Source organism: Chroicocephalus ridibundus, chromosome 5 (genome assembly GCF_963924245.1).
Source record: "Chroicocephalus ridibundus chromosome 5, bChrRid1.1, whole genome shotgun sequence".
Taxonomy (NCBI): Eukaryota; Metazoa; Chordata; class Aves; order Charadriiformes; family Laridae; genus Chroicocephalus; species Chroicocephalus ridibundus.
The window spans coordinates 31,398,715-31,425,818 of NC_086288.1; the positions used below are offsets into that span (position 1 = coordinate 31,398,715).

At 42.0% G+C, this 27,104-nt stretch overlaps 1 protein-coding gene across 1 annotated transcript in view; it reads left to right on the plus strand.

The window, feature by feature from the left end:
• The window catches only part of HPGDS (hematopoietic prostaglandin D synthase), a 30,889-nt gene extending 5,672 nt beyond the window's left edge, over window positions 1–25,217 (plus strand). Inside the window, exons 2-6 of the mRNA XM_063336014.1 lie at window positions 7,049–7,190; window positions 17,850–17,942; window positions 20,576–20,685; window positions 23,993–24,091; window positions 24,765–25,217. Coding sequence (XP_063192084.1) covers window positions 7,049–7,190; window positions 17,850–17,942; window positions 20,576–20,685; window positions 23,993–24,091; window positions 24,765–24,929 — 609 coding nt within the window. The 3' untranslated portion in view covers window positions 24,930–25,217. The remainder of the gene's footprint in view (window positions 1–7,048; window positions 7,191–17,849; window positions 17,943–20,575; window positions 20,686–23,992; window positions 24,092–24,764) is intronic.
• Window positions 25,218–27,104: the final 1,887 nt, after the last annotated feature.

Consider the following 27,104-nt stretch of genomic DNA (forward strand, 5'->3'; position numbering starts at 1 on the left):
GGTTCTTGCTGGCACAGATGGACTTCTCACCATTAAACTTTTTTTCTCTGCAGAAAGGGCCAACACATCCGTATTTCTGTTTGTAATTCCAGCTCTGGATTTAGACATAAAATATAAACACACAGAGTCCTAGAGAGAGTAATTTTTCCTCCAAAGGAAAAAAATTAAGGCATTCCTGCAGCAACTGATGTGATCAGCAACCAGGAGAGCGGCACCGTGCCCTGCAGAGAGGGCAGGGCTGCTTTCCAGCTGGCTCCTGCCTTCTCGGCACTGCTGGAGCAGGAGAAGGTAACCAAGCGTGCCCTTCCCCAAACCTTTCTCACCGTTACGTTAGGTTGGTTAAATAAAAAGGAAGACATACAGGACACTCACATTTTCTATCTTTCCTACCTTGCTAAAACTGCAAAGTGCGATTTATAAAGTGATAGCTTTGGAAGCTTTTCTTTACTTGCCTTCTACAATAACTGTCTCTCTGGTTCCCTCCTCTGAAAACTGAAAATTTAAAAAATGAAGGCAGGAAAACTCACTTGGACAGGGAAACATTTTTTAAAATTGAGGAAGGAGAAAGCTGCTTTAATACTCTGCTCTCCAATTACAGGGATGAGGAATTCACATATTTGAGAAGGGCAATAAGCAAGACAGGGAAAACTGAACTTAATATTCCTAATGTTTCTTGGGTGAAAAAAGACAGAGTAAGTCTCTTTCCTGGTTAAAAATCTTTTTTTTGTACTCCATAAAGTAACACAACTCTCCATAACCCCTAAGGATCGGAACGAAAAATCCATTCTTCATACTTGGATAGGTCACTCCTGACCTAATAGCCTAAGGAAAAAACTCTCCTTTAATGTGTAAAGACTCTTTTGTCTGTACATACAAAGAAAAAACCCCATAGACCCAGCCAGCTTCTCTCCTTTCCCTTTCTAAATTGAGTTTCCTAATTGACATTAGCACTACTGGGCCCTGTGACTGTCAGTAAGGAAGAGAAGGAATAGTTTTCCCTCTGAAATCCCGGTGTTACCATTAATGGAAAATGTTCATCTCATACCGGTTATAAGAACTTCAAGCTGTGTACATGGCATAGCACATCTAGGACATGACAGAAATATATGAGTAAATATATGAATTGGCTGAAATCGCAGTGCCCCACCCCAGCAGGATACCCAAATCAGTTGGGTGTGCATCAGTTTCAAACCTACTCATCTAATTTCCAGGCCAACTTTGCAGAAACACCTTGTAAAGAAACAGCAACTGCTTTAAAAGCAGCACTAAGAACGAAAAGAAAGAAAAATGTCCACCAAGCTTTTCGGTTTTGGCTAGATGATTTCTTAGAGAGGGCATGAACTCTGTTTCACACTTCATAAAGCAAGATGCTTCTTGGCAAAAAGATACCTGTAGGCTTACATGAGTGGAAGCTGATTTGTTGTTATACTTTCATCTCATAAAATCATGAAAATGGAATGTATAATATCAGCTCCAGCAACCCATACATTCTGAACTGATATAACAGCTTAATCTCGTGATAAAATAAACAGAGGTATCTATTGACTGAATGAATCATCACTCACTAGTCCTTGGAGAGACGTTTTCACATTCCTGGTCAGAGGTGGCAGCACCTTCCCTTCTCACACCTTTCAGCAAGTACTGGCTTTCCTCCGGGAGATCCCAAGGTCCAGCCTGCTCTCCCGTGGCCAGTCACAGGCCCCACTTCACAGAGGCAGCCCTAAGTTTTATTAGCACAGGGAAATGAAATCGAGCTCCCTCAAGGACCACGTCTGGGTCTGGTTGCAATTCAAGCAAGGCTGAAGACACCAGGCAGCTGAGACCTCCAGCTCCTACTTTTTGGCAGGCCCACGGCCAGGGCAATGTTGTGCCAGGTGCTAGGTGTGGTACTTTCCATAAGTGACTCCTAAATTAACAAAGAACCCTCATGTTAAATAAATATACATACAGTGCAATGCATCGTCTCTTCAAGTCAGATAGTTCGAGTCCCAGATTTTTGGAAATACCCAGATGAACCTTAACCCAACCCTACTGGTCTTTCTTGCTGGAGGAAACCGTTTGGCTTTTTTAAAAATCCAGTGACAATGATGAAACCTTAAGGCAATAAAAGCCTTAATTTCTCACAGTGCAAAGTACAAGTAAAGGGGACTTTGCACCACGAGGTCATTTGTTGGACTTTGGATGGATGTGAACAAATAGCTCAACTTAGCTGGTTTCTCCCCCTCCGCCCCCAGCTCAGGGAAAAGCTCTCTGCTGCCTGTCACCTCAAATATTAATAACTTTATCCAAGAAAATTAAATAAAGTGCTGGCTTTGTTCTTTCCCCACCCCCCACCCCGAATTCACATACTGCGTATCTATATCCAGGTTTTGGTGTCTCTTACTAGCCTGAGGAACATTTCCTTGCATTACTTTGAGGGCTGGATTTTCCAAAACAGAGATGAAACACAGTTCCTCTACAAAGGCCAGCAGAGTTTTGGTGTTTACTTTCACGGGGCGGCAAAGGCTCAGGCTGGGCATGCAGGACCGCTCGGCGGCAGCCTGCTCTGGGTTGTGCTGGGCACACACCTCAAACTCGTCTTGGGCAGGCAAAATGCAGGCAGTGCACTTGTCATTTAGCCTTCAAAACAGAGCAGGGACGCATACACCGTCATCCAGTAAAGGCAATAGTATTGCATACCTCGCGGACACCGGAACTGTTTGGTTCAGTATCCTCCCAGTACATTCATAGAGTTTCCAGTCTGCTTTCTCTTCTTTACTAGTGCTGTCTGAAATTCAGCATTTCAGTTCTCAGAGAACGACACCAATTCCTTCCTGGGCTCTGTTTTTTAACTCTAATCTTGCTTGAAGTTTTCAAATTGATTGCTGGGACCTGCTTCAACTGGAATAAAAGCATGCCAAATTCATCAGGTATCTCCATAAAGACAGGAACAGTGTTAAAATATTTGAAATCTGTCCTAAGATGTCTGAGACACTTGTAACTTCAACCTGAATTTTGGCTCATGAGTAACGTGGAGGACGCCACCTTTTACACATATTTGACCTCCTCTCAGATTTTCTGTTTGACTTTGTCACTGAGTGGCTCCAAAAGTTGAATTTAATCATGAGATCCACTAATCTTCTGTTCAAAGGTATGTTAAAGCCAGCTAAGCTGGCTTTAAGAAAGCTGCAAAACAAAGCTAGAAAATCAGCTAAGCGGGTCAACAACTTTGGAGTATTAAAGCTAATTTAATAGTAAATTTTCAGTAGTTGAGTTCATTGCTTTGAAAGTTGTATGCGATAAAACTGGGGCTGAGTCTTCCACAGATGCTATCATAGCAGGGCAGGGCAGGTGTACTGTTGGGTCCCAGCCACGTACTCATCACTTTAAAAATTGAAAACCCACTGCTTAGATGGCAGATTTATTGGTGGAAGGTAAATCAGCCCCTTCCTGCATTTATACACACCTGGCTTTGCAATGAACTCACACAAACAGATTGAATAGCACTAAGCAAGTGGTTAAATGTTTCCAAGTCTGGGCACTAAGGTCCTCCCCCCCCCACCATCTTCTGGTATTTTTAAGCCATGACTAAATCTAAAAAAAGAGAAATAATTTTAAATTGTTCTAAAGGTTCCCCTGCACCCCTCAAAAAAACCCAAAAGCACAAACTGAAAGACCCAAAATAAACCTTTTTCCCCTTTTTCAATCATTTAATAATTTTGAATGTTTTTAAAATGGTTAATTTTTTCCTCGTGATCCATTCCTCTATAAAACACACTGGGAAAATGAGGGAAAGGAGAATACGGAAACAAACCAACAACTTACTTCGTATGTTTGGCAAAAAGCTATTCTGGACACAACCATTTCTTTCATTTAGAAACGTATCTGTAATTGTTTAGGAAGAGCTACTCCTGACATTTCACAATGAATACAAATAAAAAATAAAACTTACAAACATTTACAAAAACATGCTTACAATAAAGCTATAGAGGCCTTTAAAACATCAAGTATTTTTGGTAAACTCGTTGTAGGGTTGTTTTTTTTTTTAATTCACAGATGGAAAACAATTCATAAGCTTAAATGTGCATCAGCACTGCAAATATTTGATTACTCCTTACGGTGTGTTCATTATAAATTTGTTTAACTTTGCTTTGGTTATTTCAAACAATAGTTTCCACACCGCTTCCTTGACAGACCAAAATATTCCACAGTCTACTACAACAGCCAGAAAGACTTCCTGATCTTCAGCCAAAATTCCCTTTTCTTTACATCATCTGTTACTCCTGATTATACATGTCTTTGTATATAAAGTTCTCCCACAGTAAGAATCAGTCTCTTTCAAAATACTCACCACCAGAAACGTTACGCTTCACTCATGTCCAGCCCACTCTATATATAGCTGTCTACTGCCTTCACAGAATCACAGAATCTTCATGGTTGGAAAGGACCCTTAAGATCATCGAGTCCAACCAAACAACCTATAATCTCTGCCCTTCAGAGCATGCCCTGAAGTGACACATCTAGATGTTTCTTGAACACCTCTAGGGATGGTGACTCCACCACCTCCCTGGGCAGGCTGTTCCAGTGCCTGACCACTCTTTCAGTAAAGTAATTCTTCCTAATGCCTAATCTAAACCTCCCCTACCGCAACTTCAGACCATTTCCTCTGGTCCTGTCACTATTTACTTGGGAGAAGAGACCATGACTGTGCCTTAAAATCTTCTATTCTTGTGTTTTTAAATGCCTTCCAGTTATTGACTACTCTCCACTAAGGGAGGCCAGAGGTAGGTGAGATGCTGGAGCCATGTGGGAGCAGTGCAGTAAGTCCCAGGCACTGGAACTTATGTTGCTGTTTATGAAAAAATCTCTGCAGACACCCCAAAAGAAGGGAAGCAGAAACTGCATGTTATAAGTCATATCCTCTCCAAAAGCAGATTGAATCAGTAGTATTCGCCTGCCTTTAAAGAATGTTGGAAAGTAAGAATCAAGGAGGGATTTTTCCGCCCTTTTACTCCCAAATCCCTAAATCATGTCTAATTTAAACCTCAGATAACACAGGGTCTTTTAAAAATGCCATTCCTCACTCTCAAATGACCACCCAAAATCAGAAGCAGGGACAAACGGGGGGAAAAAAAAAGCTACAATCTCATGCTCTCTCCTTGCGTTAACTTTGTAGACATATAATCCAATCTCATCCTGCATAAATAAATAATAAAGTATAATAATATATAGTATTATTATATAAGTACAATAAAGCATAATAAGTAATAAATCTGGGCACAAAATTTGAAAATAGAGTAGCAAAGTCTTACCACTTACCTAAAACATGCTGGGAAAACTTGGAATTGTCAAAATTTCTCTCTTTAGAGAAAGAAACAGTTCCACCTATAACCTGTGAGCTGCCATTTGCCATCAACAGACAAACATATTTTCTGGTAATTAACACATCCACAAGACTGATCACATCCTAATGTAAGTCATTTTGCCTGTAGCTTCCCTCTTTTATACACTGCAATGGAACGCACTGCCTTGACCTAAAAAAAATAATAATTGTTGTGGTGTCTTTGTTTTGAAGCAGCTGTAGGTATCTCCACTGGTAACTCTCCATCTCTGCTCTTGCTTCTCTGCTGAGCCATCGGCTGCAAAAAGTTTCCATTTACTAGTAATCTCTTCTGATCCTGCTGTAGGGGAACAGGTAACATTCATGATAAATTAAGCAGCCTCCGCTGTGCTCATTTGCTGCGATTTTTTTTTTTTTTGCCTTTGTTACTCTGAGGACAGAAAGTAGATGTTTTAACTTTTGAGGAGAAAGTGGCAAAAGGCAGCCTGCTCTTTTCAGCGTGAGTTAAGTGCAAGCTTTCCCAGTTTCTGAACAAAATGCTTCTACCTCTGAAGTGAAAGCTGATGATACATCTGCCCTCAAGCATGTGTTTTCAAAGGCAAGATGAGTAAATAGGGGGTTGTTTCTATTGCAAGGTTATGTAGTAGCACTTATTCATTAAAAAAAAAGTTCCTTTTCTTTCCTAGAGCAGATGATGCGTGTTGCACTCTTTATTAATAGCGCTCTGAATCTAATGGATATAAAAGAACTGTAAATGACATGCAAGGCCAAAATGAGAAAGGGTTTTGCTTTGGGTGAGGAGGCGGCTGGTTGGTTTAGTTTCCTTTAGCCAGTACATGTAAATCTCAGCTGAGCTCGTAGATCTCTCTTATTAAGGTCCTATTGGTGCAGAATTTAAAAAGCTTACTTTTGGTTTAAAGTGGCCTTAGCTGTTCTCCTTTCCTGCACCATCCTTGTTGTACAAACTCGTGAGTATTTTCTTTTGTTGCCTGTTACACCGAGAAACAGATAGAGCCTTCCTCTTACACGATTCGGAACTGAAGGGAAAAAAAATCACATGAAAACCCAACAAAGACATTTCAAGTTTTCTTTTGGCTTCTGTACAAGAAACTGAGAATTTGATGATGATTTTCTCAAACCAACAGTGTAAACTGGATTCCATAGCAAATTTTCCTTTTAAAATAACTTGGGTCGATTGCCTGTGCAACTAGGGTAATAGTTAATGAGAAAAAATCACAACAGTTTGGTAGTTCTCACAATTTGGTCTTGGATGAAGGTCTCCATAAGCAATAGAGGCTGAGCAGGGCAGGCTTGAACAAAATTGCTGCTCAAGGCATCAACTATCTTCTGTTACACTACATGATTTTAGCTTTGCACTCTGAAAAACACTTTATAAAACTGGCCTGAGTTTGGAGTCACAAGAAAAGTAAATGAAAGCTGAAATTTCTTAAGATGGCTGAAAAAAATCAAGCCATCTTTCTGGAGATACAGAAGGAGGAACTGCAGGCTTAACTGTCATTGTCCACGTCTGGGTATTGCGGCTGACAAATGCAGAACAAAAAAGGTGTCGCTAAGGCAATGATTGCAAAGTACAACACGTCATGGCTCAGTGTAACATGGCCTTTGCATTGTACAAGCACATGTTTCAAAAACAAGCATATGGTGTGCTCAAACTCAAGAGGAGTTGAGTTACTCTTATCTAAAGCAATACGGCGTCTTCCCTTTCAGGGATCCAGCATGCCACAGTACAAGCTGACATACTTCAATCTGCGGGGACGAGCAGAAATCAGCCGCTACCTGTTTGCCTATTCGGGCAAGAAGTATGAAGACCACAGGATAGAAGCAGCAGACTGGCCCAAAATCAAACCCAGTAAGTAGCACGGGATCTTATATCCAAAGCTCTGCTAGAAATGCCATTGAAAGCAATTGAAGAGGTACCTATATGATCAGAAATAGATTTAATTCCTGGCTTTGATTAAGCCTAGGGGAATTTTGTTGTCTAGACAGCCAAAATGTCATCCCTGATGCTCTCGCAGAAGTCCAGATCCAAATCTTCAGACGATCTAAAATGACTTACCTGCTGTGATCCAGCTGGGCTTTTGCTCCTCATCAATTCGGTTCAGCTTCTGTCTGCCTAAAGCTGACTGAATGCGTGCTAATCTTCCCAGCTTCTTTGGAGAATTTGGTCTGGAAGACACCACCATAGCCTCCACCCTGGTTTTAGAAAGGCAAATTGGAAATAAGTGTCAAGAAAGTCACTCCTTTGCAACCAGAAAGGTCTTCAGGCACAGAAAGTGATGACAGGAAAGAAATCAGTTGATTCAGTAAGGAGAAAACAAAAGGATTGAAAGAGAACGCTAGAAAACCATTGTTCCTAAGAACAGCACAGCCCTACCAGCCCTTCTGAGAGTACTCTGCGGGCTACAATACTCCATTTCATATTTTTTAGTTAAAGTAACCTCTTTTGAGCTACTAAAACTATTTATTTCTGTTCATTAAATTAACGTTAGTTCAAATAAAACACAGCTTGAGTTTGGACCATGGGTGTGAAATAAGAGATATCTGTGTCTTCATTTCATGGATTTAGCCTGCTACCCAGGCTACAACAGTCTACATCCAGAACGAAGAATAATGCCTTTAATTTGGAGAAAATGCACAAGGTGATTTCCATTAATTAAGCAATGTTTCTTGGTAGGCTTTCACACCGTTTAATAAGACCAGTCAGCAGGCTACCAAATTCTTGCAGGGGGCAAGTTAAATTTGGTCTTTCCCATAATGTTTGCAGTGACTTGAATGACAAATACTGAAGCATCACTGCTCTCCAAGTGGCAGCTGAAGCCACCTGTTGTGCTCAAATCCAGGAAACACTGGCTAACAACCCACAGAGAGGAGGCTAAAGGAAGCAGTGGAAATGGGATATTTTCAGTTAGGGATGACTGACTTCAGAAACTTTTTCTTTGCAAGAGCTTAAGCCTGTTAACCACGTGGTATAGCTTATTTCTCTCCCACTGCAATTCTCAGGGAAGCAAGGTAGAAACTAAAAGTGAGATTAAGAATTCAGATGAACTGAGGAAAGCTCTGCGTAGGCCTTTTTTTTTACTTAACTATGCACATATTCACGTGTACACACACCCACATATGTCCTGAAACAAAGTACAGAGAATATTAGAAAAGTATAATCCTATGTAGAGTTTTGCATGATGATTTTTAAGTAAGACAAATTAAAAAGACAAAGGCTAAGTAGTGACTTAGAGGTTACAGAGGCATTTGTATCCTGGGACAAGATGTTCTAGCAGGAGATCCATCAGACAAGGTAAGGGCGTTACACCTCTCTTTGAATATTTATGATGTCCCCAGTGACCAAGCCAGGGTAAGGAACAATGCAGAAAAGTCCTTCCTATGCTTTTCTTCAGTGTTCACATCATGAACTTCCCAGTGAAGCTTTATGTGTACGGTACTTGTTCATTACAGTGCACGCTCAGCTGCAATACCATTACCACCAAAACACTGGGAACAGAGACACCCTAGAAATCCTAAGCCATACATTTTGTAGCTGTATCTGCTGTATTAACAAATGTTGGACAAGCAATTTAACCTTTGCATGTCTTTATTTCTCTTTCTGTGATGTGAAAAGTTTGTTATCAGGTTTACCAAGAGTTAATTAAGATTTTTCCTTTTCTCTGCATAATGGCCTTTCATAGCAGCCTCTACTATGACTGATCCCTAGAGGAAATTCCAAAGCAGATAAGAAGTGTAGTGAAACGTGGGAGCTGCTGCTCTCAGATTTGTGAAATCATCTGTGCAAAATTTATGCTGGCCTAAGAGTTCTTTGGATTTCAGGCTTCTGTAGACACCCAGTCAGTCAGTCAGTGGATGGGAACTGGAATGTATCGTGTTAATTGACCAGGAAAACGCACACCTACAAACAGTTGGATACGTGTCTGAAAGTGCTATTACATCTCATACCAGGGTGTTAAACTTCTGCTTCTGGAAGGTTCCCTGAATCCTACTTAGCTCAAGAACCTATGTAATGGTGGCATTTGCCACCTGTGGCATCCGAATTGCAGACAATATGCCAGTTAAGAGGTTTGTCAACTAAAACAAGAGTAAAGGTATCTTGTGTCTGTGTGCATAACAATGTAGTGCTGCTAAGGAAATTGCCTGGAGATCAACTAACTGATGACTACCTCCTCCTCCTTTGTGAAGCAATTACTCATGGTATTTCCAGACAAAGTAATCTCCCACAGGCAAATCATTCAGCGAAACTCTGAATAAAAGGTAGCAACAGGGCTTTGCAGTAAATATTCTTATACTGTACGACAAGACCAAGAGCCAATCTGCCTTAAGGTACCTAAACACTGACTTTGCAGGCCATGACTAAGCCCAGGAAATGGTTGCCTCCTAGCTGGGCACTAGGTGGTACAGGCATTATGTGGCTGAACACTACAACAATATTGGATACAGCAGAGATGCACCATTCACCATAAGGAAAACAAGCCACTTGCATTCTCTGTTATCCTGATTTTTCACAATGTGCCTCAGCTCCCTCCATGGAGGCAGCGACTGAAAAGGAAAAAGCACCTGTCCTCAGGAAAGCAGGTAACTGGATCCTCACCAAAAAAGTTCAATTACTGCTGCGTTCAACAGTAAATATGAAGTGAGGGGATACATCCAACCCATTGCACATACAAAGGCATAGTTCACTCTGCTGAGAGATCTTCTACACTATTGTTATTCATATTCCATATTCAGATCTTTCTTATGAAGCTCGGGATTTGTTTTTTTCCATTTTGCCTGGACTGGATCTACTTCAGAAAGAAAACAAATAAAATAGCAGATTCCAGTCAGTCTCATCGCAGTGAAAACCAAAGGGTGGTTAAGTGTTTAGCAAGAATAAGGGGAATTACAGTTGCATTCGATGTAACAGCAGCTAATGTAATAACAATTTGGTACACTGCTTATTTTGCAACCCTTAAAAATAATTAAAATTTTGGTCCAATTAATTGAACTAATTACATAATTATATATTGAAGTGAGATTAAGAAATACCAGACAAATTACTATGCACATTTGCATACAACAGGTTTGCATTTACCCACTTGCCCGTGAAAGATCCAAAGCCAGTTTTGACTGCAGAGTCTGCAAGTAAAACATAATATCTCCTTTTTTAAAAACTTCAAGTACAATGAAGTAAGATAAAATACTTAGGGAAGAAGTTTGGACAAGGAGAACGCCTCGTGTTTCTTGAGTTAATAAGGGAACATATCAAAGAATTCAAGTTTGTCTAAGCGCACGAGGAGTCAGGTTTCTGCACAGAGGATAGGTTTACTTCAGCAATTTTCACAGAATTATAGGAAGGTTTTGCAACATATGCCAACTTCCCAGCCAAATCATCATACCATATAAACCAGAAAATACTGTCATTATTCTGAAAAGACTTATTTCTCAGTTTTCCTGTAAAATCGATGAGAAAATTGAAAATGTGTGCATTAATATTAATGTGCAGAAAGTCCATTTAGAAAGCAGACTGGCAGGTGCTGCAAGTTTAATTTTGACCTAGACTGAAGAGTGCCATGGTTTTTGTTGTTCGTTTTGGCATTTTTCACGTGGCTCCCCCCAAGCAAGCTGTTGTCTTAATGGTCCAGGCAAATAAGTAACTCCTTACTCCAAGAAATACTGTCTCACTTAATTTCGTTTACACCTAAGTGGTGCTGGGTTTTTTGGGCGATGGGAGCATATTATAAGATAAAAACATATGTCATTTGCCTTTTACATTCTAAAATGAAAATTTCTATATCTCAACATTTTTTTTCCTTCTATAACCAATTGGATCATCTTTGCTAAATTTTCCAGTTGCTGATTTCAGGCAAGGATTGTAGTTTTAATATGAACAAGCTTAAGCAAGCTAGTATGTAAGTATTAGCGATGACTAGCTTTAGCACAGAATTTTAAAAACCGGCCAAGTATCAAGTAGTAGCTTTACATGACATTTACTCTTCATATAATCAATAATTGTTTAAATAAGTAAACCAACGCACATTTTATGGTTCCTTTTGAATGGATTTTGACTTGACCATGCCACCATTTGAACCATAGTCAATTCGAGATCTACGCACTAGTACATAATAGACTCATGCAAGGATAATGTATTACCACATAACAGGCTCCTCACAAAAAGAGTCACTGCACTGACATAAGTCGTGATATCGCAGAAAACCCACTGTAACGGTACACAAGGCTACCACCCACTTGAGATCTCAGGCCAGCACACAGGAACAGCTTTTGTTCTGCAGCTCATTCAGGGAATTGGAAGCAACGGCAATTACGCAGGCTTTACAGTGGGTTTAAGAGGGGTGGAATGGTGCCTGTAAGGTCCTCAGGAAACTTGACAGACTAATTATTGCACTGAAAATACTTCCAATGTAATAAATAAATCTTGAGAGCTACTCAACAGCAGACAACTGTTCCTCAAGGGAGCGCTCGGCCTGTTTCCTGAGTGCCTTGCTGCTACGTAGCTCTAGCTAAGATGTGTAAATAGCTATCTTTGGGTAAAAAGTAGCATTTAGCAATCACTCCCAAGGAGAATCCGAGTTGTAATAGCTACAGCACTAAATCTGGGCTGAGGTTAGATCAGAGCACCACCCTGGTCATCCCTCTGTAGGATACCGATTCTGGATGCCTCCAGCTCCAGGCCAGCCACTGCCCAGGGGTCTTGCTCCTCTGCCAGCCTTACAAAAAATAAATCTGTCATACAGTTCTTATTGGAAGATGCAAAGTGTCTCATATATTTGTTTCTCATGATCCAATTTAAATATTAATGGAAAGGAAAAGCAAGACAGAGAAGAATTTATTTTGACAGAGATAGATATTGTAGTAAGAAGCATGGCTGTGACATTTATTTTCCCCCATCTTTGACCAATCCAGCTGCCTTACATGACATCAATCTAAGCTGCTTGATTGCAAAACTGCTGATGATTCAGGTTTTGAGGAACATGCAAACACTTAAACACAGGCTGCTTACCATCAAGGCTATGGATGATTTCAATACGGTCAGGAGGAAACGCGGGGAGGAGCAGGTCAGCTTGGGGGAACTAGGGGAACCTGAACTCACGTCTGGGAGCAAAGCTGAGGCAACTCAGGACAAGTGTGGGGGGAAAGAAGAGAGATGATGATGAGGAGAAGAACGAAGAAGAAAAGATGAGCATAAAAGGAAGAAAGAGCTAAGGGAAGGAGGAAATTAAAAACTGTATCTGCATAGGGCCTCCTCATTGCCCGGGGAAGAACAGTGGCGAGAAGCATAGCACAGCTGTAACCTCTGGTTTCTCCACAGCAGCAGCCAACCGTCCCACCTGCCAGGCTTGGACAAAACCATGTTCAGCTCTGTGCTGTGTTTCCCCTCCCTGTCCTTGACAGAAAAACAGGCCCACATGAGCACCATCCACTGGGTCGTGCCCAGGAGGATGAACGAGGAGCTCATGGTCAAAGGGAGGGCCTGAACCCTAGTGGGAGCCTATAGGCATGCCAGGGTGGGAATAGCTATCACAGCCCTTAGGGTCTTCATGGGATGGAGACAATTTAAACAGATGTCCTTGCTTTTAACACACATCAGGCCTCATCTCCCCTACTTAGTATCCAGCAGAGACTATATAAACATCACAGTTCTAGTCTCAAAAGCCAAAGAAAACTAAAGTATGTATAAAAATGAATTCATCCAACTCCTAAACACTGCACAGATACTTCAGTGAATCCTTCCTACAATGAGAAGAGACTACAGACCAGTCTGATGGCTTACACTCACCCTCTGTCAAGGTTTTCTTCATGGGCAGTGTAAAGTCTGTGCAGATTTCTTTCCAGCACGCAGTGCTAAAAGCAATGAGTAACCAAGATAATAGTAAAAACAAGAATTTGCTCATGAAAGTTCAATTTAAAGACGAATACAGGTTTAGATATCTAAAACAGCATACTTTTAAAAAACCCTGTTCCTCTTTTCGGCAAGTTTTCAATCTAAATCTGAAAATCAACACAAGTGTTCATAGTGCCTTCTACTTCAGATGAGCAACAAAGCAAGCAGAAACTAAAAAAGAAAGGTCATATATTTTGTGCATGCCTGGGAAATGACGCTGTTAGCATGATGACGGCAACAGATTTTTCTAGTTTTCTTCTTAAAATGTATTTGCTCAAGTGTGAGTCAAAAACTTTGCAAGACAACATTGTTTTGAAAAACATGGAAAGGACATCCATATGGATACACAAGGGCATAAACTGACGCAAGCATGAAGCAGCCCCCTAACCGATCCAAGGTTAAAGAAAAACTTAGCAAAGTGACACGCGCATCCTTCCAGTCTGCGCTACTTTGGCTTAACTGTTCAGTCACAATTGCTCTCCAATGCACGTTCTTTCATGAATTGCCCCCACAACCGTCGTTCTACCCAAGCGAAATCCCTCTCACACTCCAGCTTCATGTGCCACCTCTTTCACTTGTTCATCTAACGTAGGAAGCTGGCAGGAACTGACCTAGTTGCTTCGTTCATCTAGAGTCACATGAACCATGCCTTTCACCAAAAACGTGTAAAACTTAGCAGGTTTAATACAATTCCTATACACATGGCACATTTGGACATCCCCAGAGGTTCCTTGAATGCGTGCTGGCAATGAGCAGAGCTCAGCCCATATCCATGAGTTCAAGGGTAACTGCTTAAGTTCATGTATAGACAGATGGTTTTCTGCTGTGGTTTGGAGCCCCTGAGTAGATGGCCTGGCTGTGGGTTTTGCTGCGCTTCGGAAAAATGGGCTATGGGCAAGGTGTCCAGAGGCCACATCAAGGTCATTTGTGAAACCCTGACCTTGCCTCCAAGCAATCAACCTTCACATTCTCTTCACATCCTTCCATAGGATGAACTGCGTGACACAAATCCACCACCCCACTTTTCCCCTTGGAAAAGGTAGTTTTCACAGGGAGTACATTCCTGCCCACAACAGCCAAACATATATATACAATCAATCTCCTGGTTTTGCTATGAATTTGTCAATATAGGAAATTGCTCTTTTAAGTTACAGGAGCAAAATGATACTTGACTGCAGGTTGCTAAAAACTTTGATCTCATTATATGAATTTTGGATAAAATGATTCAAAGGCAAATTTTTTTTTTTTTCTAAACTTTTCCAGACTGAAAATGCAACTTTGTAAGCCATTATACCCTCTCTTCCAATACAGAGGAGATGATGTACTGTAAATATTTTCTGCGCCTTGACTGTTCTTTGCCATTTTCTTCAGCTGTAAAGCAGCCTGGATTTCTGCCATACTTTCTGGTGTGCAAGAATAGTACCCCTGCACCCAAGAAGAAACGAGAGATTTTTACAATGATCTGGACAGCACAAGTGTGCTTTCAATCAGACTTCTCAGAATTGCACTCATTTACAGCTCATTAACTCAATACTTGACAAAAGTCAGTGTATAATTATATACATATGATCTATCAGCAAGAAAAAGAGTAATTATATTTATATTCAAATCACTTTTTTTTTTTCCTTCTTTATAAGAAAAAAAATCAAATGGCATTTTGAAAGCTCAAGAAAGGAAGGAACATCTCCCATTTACCATCTGTTATGCTTTAAATAGTCCATTGTTTAGCAATGACAGCAATAGATATGCTGCCTTCTAGCAAAAAAACCAACCCAAGCCTCATTATAAATCAAAGCATAATTTCTTTTGGACATATAAGGCTTGTGGCACAACGAGCAATGAAGTCTGTTCTAATTTATTAATTGTATACTTACATTATGAATCATGCAAGCATATGAATATTTCTATTGCCCACAAACCAGAGTTGTATTTGTATGTGTTTAAATGTAAACTCAGCTTCTTTTCCAAGAAAGAATAACCAGATCTTAATAAAAATAGCTCAGCACTGAGGAGGAAGCACTTCGTAGGCATTACTCCTGTTTTCAAGGAATGAATAGCAATTCCCTTGAATTCTTTGGACTGCTAGTAAAAAAAAAAAGTTAATCCAGAAATGGCCAGATTCCCGAGAAACAGAACACGAGAGATTACCACCACTCTGCCAAACAGCTGCCGTTCACATCTTAATCCATGTTCCTCAACCATCAGAAAGATGCCTCCCTCCTTTTGCTGTAATCAAGGGTTTCTTAAAAAAATTAATGTATCTATACAAACAAATCATCTTTCATTTTCCTTGTAGTGACCAACAAAGTGAAACGTCAGTCAAAGCTGTGGCTTTTAGACTTGCCTCCCACATGTAAACACAGCAGAAAATGGTCTGCCTGGTTTCTAGATGAAGCAACTGTAGTTTCCCAACCTGAGCAGCGATCATCATCGTGTTTTGACAGTTATTGCTACAGAGGCTGGTTAGTCACGTACCCTGGCCAGAACTGCATCAGCCCTGTGGGACTCTGATGGGGGCCTCTGAAGACGGCCGGTTAACTCCTTCAGGGGCAGCGGTTATTGCTCCTGAGCTGGCTGTACTTTTACTGTTACCTGTCGTCAGGCGTTGGGGTACAGCCTCGTGTGCTTGGCGGGGATCTGAACAGGGCTGTAAGGCTGAGCACACCGGCCCAGCCAGCAGTCGCACACACCACACTCTCATCCCCTCTCCTCACGCTTGCTCCAAAGATGCGCTGGTATCCTGCCTAAGCAAATGTTATTTCACAGGTCTGTGGCTTTGGAGGCAGTGATGCTCACGGTATTCCACACCGTTAATCCCACAGCGTGGAACCAAGGCTCTTCTCAATTTCACAACCAGAGAGCTTTTCAGTTTAGCATTCAGGGATGCGTCTTTTCCTCTCTGGATTCTCAATGAAGCAATACGTGGAGTTGCCAAGACCTTTCTGCTCTCTGGATAACAAACATATGGAGTCTTCTGTACAACAAGTCTATTAGCGTTTCAATAACAACTAGCAGTGCATGCGTTCTCCCTGGGGTACAGCAGTTAATGCTCTTTGAGCTCCTGTGCTTCTGCTAGTCATCAGCATCAAAATTTATACTGGCCTCCTAGTGTGCTAAACACAGGGGAAAAAAAAAAAAAAAGGAGTATCATTAGTACTGTGTTCAGATGCAGGGGAAAAAAAAAATACACAGAGGAGTCCTGGATGTCTTCTGCAGCTGCCAAATTCATTTTGCAGATGCAGATTTGACATCAAAAAATCTTGTACCTAATGCGATTCGCATACTGCGTGCTAAACCACAGAGCCACATGGCAGTGTTCACCAACTACTGTATCATTGAAGAAGTTATCTTCATAAACAGGTCACAAATTCATCAAATTTCATTATTGCTCTCTTTTCATTAAGAACTAAAAAACATTACAGAATAGAAGTGGTATTCTAGAAGTCCCATAAAGGCAGTTCTCATGGGTCTGAAAGCACCTTGCATGTTTCCAATAGCCAACACTCTCACTTTTCCACTACTGCCTTTTACATCACAAGACAGTCTTAAGACAAGACATATCTTATGTACGTAAAGTGTAATCCACATGAAAATCGGGTAAAAAGCCTTTGGCTATGATCAGCACCTGCGACCATGTATTTGGAGTTTATGAAATCGCGTCCTTTGAAACACAGATATTTAAAGTTCCGCCAGTGAACAGCGCCGTATTGCCACGAGTGGATTCTCACCACCCTCAACACAAGTTTTTCCCAGCATAAGCTTTGCTCTGAGGTTCCAGCCCCACTTGATATCATGCCAGCAGCTGCTCCGAAATGTAGCAAAACAGCAGCACAAGTTTCCACACACATTATACTACTAGATTAATGACTGAAAAATAAGTTTGATTTCTTACCTCGAACACTCTTACAGATAGCCATGACACCTGCTTAGTTTGTCTTCCCCTATACTTAAAGTCTGGAGGCATCTTCCCTGTGACAGACTGAATTGTTATTTGAATGCAAGCCAAGTCAAGTAAATTTGAGTAACTTCTTTGCACTTGCGGTTCAGCGTGAAATTTGTATTTGACCCTTGGTGATGACTGTCAAGGGAAACGTCACAATACAAGTTCTGAATTTAAAACAAGTGTAAGTGAAAAAGCACCTGTGTCGTCTTTACCCCATCTCTTATTTCATACCCCAGCTGGATCCCGCATTACAAAAATCTTTGGTAGTACTTTGCCTAACCTTGGCTGTCCCTCTCCTGTGGAGGAGAAAGCAGAAAAGAAAAGGGAAAAAAAAAAAGAAAAAAAAAGATTCTATTGAAAAGTTTCCCTGCATAAAGAATTCATGACATGTAGGAGTACATTCAGCCTTTAGAGCACAAGGCTAGAAAACAGGAAATGCAATACCTGGTTTCTACGCTATAGTTGCCTTATTGTAGTGCGATCTGGTTATATCCTTAACCTTAATTATTGTATTTTTCTCAATCCATGCATTTCCCTACAGAAATACAGTGAAACTGTTAAGTGCTGTAACAATGCATACCCTCTGAGCAGTAACAGCACAACTATTACAGACTCCTACTGTTAAGGGCTGTGATTTAACTTTTTCATTGTTTTTTCCTTTTTTTTTTTTCCCCTCTTCCAAGCTATCCCGTTCCACAAGATTCCCATTCTGGAAGTAGATGGAGTTATCATTCACCAGAGCCTGGCAATAGCAAGATACCTCGCCAGAGAATCAGGTACCACATATTTGACTATTTTCTTGCTGTGTTCTACGCCCACCTTTAATGCTCAGGAAAAATACATCCAACCGCAGCAAAACCAGAAGGAAACCAACAGCTTGGCGAGCCCAACCAAGCAGAAGTCAACACCAGCATGGCAATACTGGTACTAGGGTTTTTCCCAGGCACAAGCAGCTAATAGTTATCGGCCTCTCCTTGCATCTGTAGTTTGTCTGCCAGTGCCAAGTGCCGACCACAGAACCGCAGCGTACCATATAGGATGCTATTAGAGGTGCCACTCAAAGAGCGGTGGTTTAAAAAGCATCGAGGAGTGCTGTGCGGTGGCATGCCCGTGTTCAGCAGCCCTTCCTTACCATAATTTGTTGCCAGTTTTGCTTTCTGGGTTGGGGCTGCTGTGTCAATCCTGACTCAGGCTACATCCCCTGCAGTTCCAAGATCAGGAAGAGGCAACAGAGCAAGACCCATCTGCTAGGAAGCTGTATGACAGGATTTAGAGTCATTCAAACATCATGCAGAAAGTAAAATACCAGACCAAAAAAAAGGTCAAAAGTAACAAACTGTAGTGTGAAATGCTATGATGTTCAGAGCTGAAGTCAAGTGGCTGAGCTCCATATTTGCACTCTAAGTGTGTACACCTAAAAGAATCCCCCCTTATGTCTGATTGCCTTTCCCTTCTGCATACAATACCTGGGGTTTGGGCTGACTTCTCCAGCCAATAACCTTTATATTCACCTGTCACTGCACGGCAAAAAGCGTGTACCTGTGACTTCCCTAAGGCTCTCAGGGCAGTTTTCCAGGGAGCTAAACTTCGAGCTGTCAGGTTAACCAGAGATGACCAGGAGAAGCAGGTTTTGGAAGCATTAGAGATTATCACAGTCAGCAGGCAGAGTGCTCTGAAGAAGATTTAGACAACAATTCTGAGCTGGCAGAGAGATTAGATCAGATGGTGACATCACTTGTATCTTTAAATACTTACATGCTGTGGAAGTACTCAACCGGGTAGATAAAGTGATATGAGACTTAGTAATGCAAGTAATCAAAGAGAGTAGTCAGGGTTTGCTTTAGGTCAGCAAGCTGTCATTCAAAGCCATCTGCAAAACTGGTCTGGTCGTGTTTGTGGTGTGCTGAGCATCAGCAAATTAAAGAGGGGGGCTGGGAAGCGAGTACTATCCCACTTTTTTTTTTTTTTTTTTTTTTTTTTTTAACATTCTGAGCAAAGAGATGTAACCTGCCTTTCAAAATATTTCACATTTTCCAATTGAGGAAACAGGCAGAAGTGCAGGGTGTTATTCTTCAAGGCAGTAGCACAACATACTTTCACGCATGTCTGCAATATTACGTTCCTGGCCATTTCCTCCATCCTTGATAAAATCTACTACTTGCAAGAGAAGAGAATGACGAGAGCATCCACCTGGTAATGAGGAACGATGAGAAAGCCTGCCTTCCACCCACACTGTCTCCCTCCCTGTCTCCTGTCGGGAGACTGGGATGGAGCTGTGCTCCTTTTATGGCCTGAAGTTATGACTTAGGCATTCCCTCAACAACTTGTCCATTGTCTCGCAACAGCCACAAAGGCTAGGGTTCTGGAGCAAACTCAGACCATGCAGCTCTCTTTTTGGTGGTAAGTCCCACTCTCAGCTACAGCAGCAAAAAAAGCTTGCATGGAATGGGAAAAAAATATTTTCAAATTCATAGTGAAAACTTGCTACTTCTGCTGTTAAGTCTGCATATGTTTCACGAAGCCTTCAAAATTAAGGAATGGCATTTTTAGATGACGGTCACTAAGAACTCTTTACTGAAGGCTCACAGAACTTGATGCCCAAAAGGAGAGGCCCATCCCTTGCCTTAAAAAGCAGAAAGTTTCAGTAAGGGAGATGACTTGGCAGATGACAGGCAATATGGCTTATAGGAACCATGGCGCTTCCAGGTGAGGCTTAAAGGACCGAGAGAGGAAGAAAAGGGTGACCTGAACCTGCACGGAGGTGAAAGCATGAATGCAGGTCTGTGGAGCAAGAGTGAGGGAAAGAAATAGTAGCATTAAGAAGACTGCAGGCAAGCCAAAGGACAACAGGTGAGGAAAGCAGATTCATAAACTAGGCAAAGTTCAACTAAGGTGCCTCATTACCATAAAGTAATCAAAAGAAAGCAGGATGTCACAAGAAGGTTCAAAATGGGTCTGAACAGGCAGGATAGAGGGAAAGAGAAGCAGACTCACAGAGCACTTTTGGAGATTGTGTTGAGAGGTGGAAAGACCATGAGACGGACAAGGACATTGAAAGCTAAGATAGCTAGGGAAAGATTAACAGAAAGGAATTAGACCTGACCCTCACTGAATGCCCCAGCATGGTGGAAAGCAGAGAGAAGGATAAAGAAGCAGTAGTTAGGCCATGGGCTCGGGTGATGGAAAGAACAACTCACTACTTCAGATGGCTACATGAAGTTGGATGGGGGAAAAAACCAAAGGTAGATGAGATTGCATCTGGATGCAAGGAGTCGAAGGCATGTTGTTAGCATCAAAAATGCATGTATGTTTACAGAAACTTTCACAAAGAACAGAGTTTACCTTTGCGGTATCAAAAATTCCTTCCAATACTGTCTCTAACCTCCCTTCATATGCTTGCTTCCCACAGGTCTGGCAGGTCAGACACCCGTGGAACAAGCGCTAGCTGATGCCATTGTAGACACCATAGATGATTTCATGACCCTGTTTCCTTGGGCAGAGAAAAACCAGGACGTAAGAGTAAGACAATCACTAATTTAAACAAAGGTAGCACGTAAGCCATGATTCTGTACCTGAGCGTCTCCTCTGGAGAAACTGCCATGTGCCAACCCCTGGGTCCATCACCTCACCACAGCAAAGCTGAGCTGGAGGAGCTCTGTGCTTCTTCCAGGCTAACCCAGCCAAGGCCACCTGCTCCCTCCCACCTCCTCCTTCACCAGATTTTTTTTTCACCCTTGATGGAAGCAATGATGAGGCCATCATGAGCCATACCTCACTAGTTAACCTTGAATCAAGGATGGCATATGTGCACACATCAAACTGCTCTTCAAGGGGGAAAGGCAGGAGAACACCTCCATGGCAGTGGGCACTGTGCCATACCTGAATCTTGTTGCAAACAGAACAAGGGCAAATCTTTCTCTCTTTGCTAACTGAATAGTATTAACAGGTCCATCTTTTGCCCTTCTGCATCTTGATTTCTACTTTGCTTTTTAGAAGTATCAATCTTCAATAACATCAGCTGCCAGGGACAAATGCTTTTCAATTTCTGGGGCGGTGTATGACAGCAGGCACTGCTGAAGAGTGGAGGTAGCACATCCCTCACTGTCACTGCAGCCATCGGCTGTGCTCTCCAGACCCCTGCGGCCCCACCTTGGTCCTCTGCGGTGCTTCTGCAAATACTGACACCAGGCTAACATGCTGCCATGGCTACTTTAACACACAGTCATGGGCAAGTCCTACAGCATTTGGGTTTTGGGGTTTTTTTTCTGGTCATCAGTCCAGTCCCTCTCACCAGAGCCCGAAATGCAAGTGTGCATGCAGATCAGCTGCTGGGGGAAGAGGGTGATGGATGAGTTAACTCCAGTGTTACCATGGCTCCACACAGCTCTGACCTGAGCAGATGACCTGACCCTTGTTAGGAAAGTGATAGTATAACAACAGGTTTCACCATTAACTACCAGTGCAGCCACCTTCCATTTATTCAAAGGTAAAGTTTCAGATAGACCAGGATATCTCATTACAGAAACTACAGAGTAAAAAATGTTGACCAAGACCAGTAATAAATAGTGAAACAACATGAAAGTGCTCTGAAATCTTGCAGGGGGAAATCTGAAAGTGTATTTGGAGGTTTGAGTATTAAAAAATGTGAATTACTTAATCGCTTACTGATTTCCTGAAGTTTCCTCATTTGGGGAGGGCAGGTTGACTCATGATTTTTAATCGTTTAGGAACAGCCGCACTATTGCTAATGTGTTCGTGCAGAAGCAGCACCGTAGTACTGCTGTTCCTTCACAGGGAAACTCCCATGATAACGCCTGCGTGTGTCCCAGCTCGTACTCAAGCACTTCTCCAAAGTAAGGACCCAGATCGTGTCACCAGTGATTAATTTAAAAGGGAAAAGAGTTCACAGGCAGCCCTTATATGCCTGCATGCACGTATGCTTGCAAGGGAGTGTTTTGGGGCCGAGGAAGATGGAGAAACTCACTTTCTGGGAGTCTCAAACACTTTTTCCATTACTAGCTGTTCTCCCTCTCTCCTCCTGGGTCCACTGCCACCACCTTGTGGCAGAAGTGTCGCCTCACGGTTCCACAGGGCCAGATTTAACTCATTTACACATAGCAAAGCGGAAAAGTCAGAAAACTTCCCCAGGCCTGACAAGCGATTAGAGGAACACACAAACCTCGGAGAAAAATGAAAGGATGTTCGATGCTTTATACCCAGCAGCAAACAGAAAACCATGCAAAGGTAAAGGGAGCAGAGGTGGAAGCTCCCTCTGTGCCAGGCTCTCCCTTCACCCTACATCCCTCTCCCTCCCCTGGAGAGCTCCAGGCTCCAGGGTTGAGACAAGCAGGTTGTGCTACTCCAGAGGGTGATGCCGGTCACTGTCCCCACCAGTTTCATGGGTTGACTGCATACTTCTGTAGTTAGGGGGGTCCTTACCATTACGATCACGCAATAGTTTGGGTGGTTTTGGTTTGGGGTTCCCCCCCACCTCCAAGGAGGGCAGGGGAACTTGCCTAAAAAAAGGAATGTTACAGCACAGGCTATACACATGAAGTTTCTGGCCTGCAAACTTCTGCCTGTTGCTTGCTGTCACAACATTCGGTTACTAAGACAGACAGTAGAAAATGATGTCAAATCTTCAAACACATCTGTAGAAATACTGATTTTTATTTCAGTCTGCATTTTTGGGGGGACCTTTTAGGCTGCTGCCTCTTCTAAGTTTTTTTTTTTTTCATTAACCTGAATTTAAAAGGTGTTGAAATAATTCTATTCCTGTATAGCAGCACCTATTTAACCACGCCTTAGTGCGTTCCTCCAAAATTAGGCCAAACACATTGACTGCACAAACTTGTGCTACACGGGTCAAACCAGATGATCACAGCAGTTCACAATCGCAATTGCTTCCATACGGGTGAGAGGAGAAAACCAGAAATGGTTTCCCTCTCCAAAGGAAACAGCTAACTCTCCAAAAGCAGCCTTAAAACTTTCTGCTATGGGGAACAGCTAGCAGAGAACCAGCACCACCACCCACCACCTCATCCTTCATCCATTAACAGACAAATACTAAGGCCCACATCCTCCAGCACAGACTTCAGCTTTCAAAAACATATTTTAAGCACCTCAGCTCAAATCACATTGCTGCAGAGATAAAAAAAGAACACAACCTGCTAAGAGAAAAGACCAAAGATAAACCCATGAACAGTTCAAAACCCAGGTTCCACATCTCACACAAAAAGGGCTGGTAAGGAAAAATAACTGGCCTGCATCTGACTGACAGCAAGACAGACAGAGCTTAAGGGATTCTAGAAATTTGAAAGAATATACACTAGAAAGCATAATATCCTAAAGTGTCCCCCAAAAATGGCCGTGAGGTACTGGGAATATATTTTATAAATCAATTTTTCCCAAAACTATGGTAAGGCTCCTGTCTCGCCACGGCTGGGTGACTTACTGCAAGGCTCACTGAGCCACGAATGCTCCCTGTTTTGGGCATCTAACACGCTTCGTGGGTAATTACCTCAGTTTTCCGAAATTCTATAGTGCCCCTTTGCATGTATCCAAATGACAGTTACCTCTGCATTTCTTTACGTAGCTTAAATAATTGCTGTTTTCAGTATTAATCCTGACTTGGATGTTAACACACTCCTCCTTCCCAAGAGAACAGAGTAGCCTAAAGTTTGCGTCAGACCAAATGATTTCACTGTCACCTTTTTCAGATCTCAGCTTTCTTTCTCACAAGTAAGAAACCCCCCAGAAAATTCAGTTTTGCTGACTGTTGTGCTTACGCATTGGTGTGCATCTTTGTGTTTTGTTCTTCCCCCAGAAACAAGCGTTTGATGACATCCTCACCAACAAAGCACCTGAGTTACTGAAAGATTTGGATACTTTCTTGGGGGATAACAAGTGGCTGGTAGGGAAGTCTGTAAGTACAATTTTTGTTTCTGCCATTCCAATCAGGTTGCCAGTAAAATAAATTCATTGACTATTGTTGAGTTTCTGTATTTCATGCCAGGCCATGAAACAACTTTCCCCACTCTTCTAATTCTTTGTTTTTACCAATACACTGTTGATTGCTCGCTTGTAAAGTGAAAACTGTTTTCCATTCCGTTAGAAAAATGAGGCAAACCAGGACTAGGATCTGCATTTGCTAAACCAGTTTAGAAGTATGTTGACACGAAACATTATAAATGCCTTTGTACTAGTCAAAAGAGAGAGTTGTTTAGAACTCAGCTTATAATCACTGCTCAATTTATAAGACGATACGGAAAAAACTCTAAGAAAATGTAATCCCCTTTTTTACCCAAACTATTTGGAAACTAATTAAAACACTTTTCTGCAGCACAGTTTCAGCAGGAAAGATTACTATTATAATGCAAGTAATATTTGTAGCAAGGGCTTTATCTAACCAATTTTCACTCAAGTCAAGCCTTGCATTGCAATTTAATTACTACCTCTGTAATTATAGGCTTTAAAAAAAAACCAACACAAAACGGATTAATCCATGTTACATTCCTACAGTTTGCTGGGAATATTAGTACTCCCAGCATCTGAGATTACCATCTAAAATTTACTGCTTCCTCTCCCATTTCCACCAGGTAACATGGGCTGATTTCTACTGGGACGTGTGCAGTACGACACTTCTGTCCTGTAAACCTGACCTGGCAGACAACTACCCCAGGCTTTTGGCTCTCAGAGACAGAGTGGAAGCGCTTCCAGCTATTGCAGCCTGGATCCAGAAGAGACCAAAGACGATAATGTAGATCAGCTGTTCAGACTGGAAAAAAAAAAAAAAGCATGTTTAGTTTTCAACATAAGTGCCTTAAGTTATTACTTTTACAATCATTTAAATTAATTTCAGATGGGTATGCTATACCAAATCAAAACCTACCACTTGTATCCATGTATAGGAGAGAATTTAAAAAGCTGATTTAGTACAGTAGAGCCTAAGGCAGAGATGTGGTTTCAACTACATTCCCCCCCTGCTACTAATAAAGTGCTTGATCAACTCAATTAATGTTCTGTGGGGTCTCAAAGGGAGACGAATAAACCTTCCCGGAGAGACGCAATCTCAGCCATACTTTGTCTATTGTAGACTTTCAATCCGGGGGAAAGCAGGCTAATTAACAGAGAGCATAAATGTGTGGGAAGACTAAGGACACAAAGCAAAAGAGAAAGAACAGAAAAAAACCAAAACCCCACAACCATTTAGTCCACAGACTTCAAGCTCCTCAAGCACCTTCTCCTTGAGCAGCCCACACCAGCACCAGTTCCCCACAAGCACACCAGCTTTAAAAACATTCAGCAGCTCGTTATCTTACTTCCAGTAAGTAGGAGACACAAACTGTGGGGCGGTGGTAGCAGGGGTGGAAACCAGGTTTAGAACAAATGAACAAACAAACAGTTTGTTCTTCTGGCACTGGGGATAGCAGGTAGGTGGACGTTCCATCAACTTGGGACAGCTGTAGATGCAAGCAGTTTACACAAACTCAAGGGGAGACAAGTGCTTGCAAGAGGACTCCACTGTCTGGTGTAAGCAGATAAATCACAACAAACCTGGGTAATCCCCTGGGCTGAATTTGACCACTGTTGGGAAAGTATTTCCCTTGCCACTTGCTTTTTCCTCCCACCGTAAGTCTTATTTCATTCAATCATACAAGTGACACCAACCAGCCACTAACAGTTCAGAGATAAACCAGAACTGAAAGCAAGGCCCAATCTTTTGCTTATTCCAATACGGTATCTCCACCTGCTTTGCAATTCTTTGCACGCTTTTTTCTAGCTCTACAGATTTTTTCCTTCTTCAGCTTCCACTCCCCCCCCTTCTTCAGCAACAAGCTACAGATAGGTTGTGTTTCTCCCAACCCCCCGTACATCTTTCCCAACCAGAGACACGGAATCACAGAATGGCTGAGGTTCAAGGGACCTCTGAAGGTCATCTGGTCCAAATCTGCTGCTCAAGCAGGGCCACCTAGAGCCAGCTGCCCAGGACCGTGTCCAGACAGCTTTTGAATTATCCTCAAGGATGGTGACTCTACAATCTCTTAAGACCCCCAATTAAAGCATGCAGAAACAGTCACAATAAACAACCAACCAGCCAGACATAGGAGCTTCGGAGCACTTAAAGACAGATATTGACCACAGGGGTGGAGGGGTGTGATTGTTTAAGGAGTAACCAACTGCTCAGCCAGACTACATTAACTGATTACATAGCAAAACACCACTCAAACCACCCTATAGGGCAGGCATTTTATTTCATTTCACATCTGAAGCAAACAGGTGAGAATACGCAAATACAATGGGATAAGAGTTGGGCTAGGATCACGCTCAGTTGAAACAGATAACCTAATCAACTGCAGCATTTAAACACCTGTGGTTGTCTGTTAAGTCCCACCATTTAGTCCAACAAAACAGGGGGAATTAAAAAAAAAACCACAGAAGATGAACTGATTCTTACTCTTCTCCCTTATGCTGGGGCAGTAGAGCTGACATCTCCACACATTCACCCTATTTCAGCATGCACAGCTGGAAAAAATGCCCACAGCCATACCAAACCAAAAAAACCCAGATACCCACCTCAAAGATCACCTGACTAATCACCGGCAGTATCCAAAGACAGGCTGAAATACTGAGCAACCAGGGACTCCAGCTCCTCTTCCCTACTCTTCATATGAACGCATTAAAGGTCCTTTAAAAGATGCAACAAGCATTTTCTAACTGTTATAACCACGTATACAAAAATGGTAACTAACCAGCAACCCCATATTGCAAACCAGAGTGAGTTCTAAAAGGCAGTCCTCTGAGAGATTCAGCCTGGTACAGATTTGCTGAGCTCTGCAAAGAGCATAAAGCTTCAGGTGCTCTAACAGTGGGCAGGGGCAATAAGGACCCCCACATACTTTGCCTTCCCCCAGCTTCTAAAAATGCAGCTGTTCAAC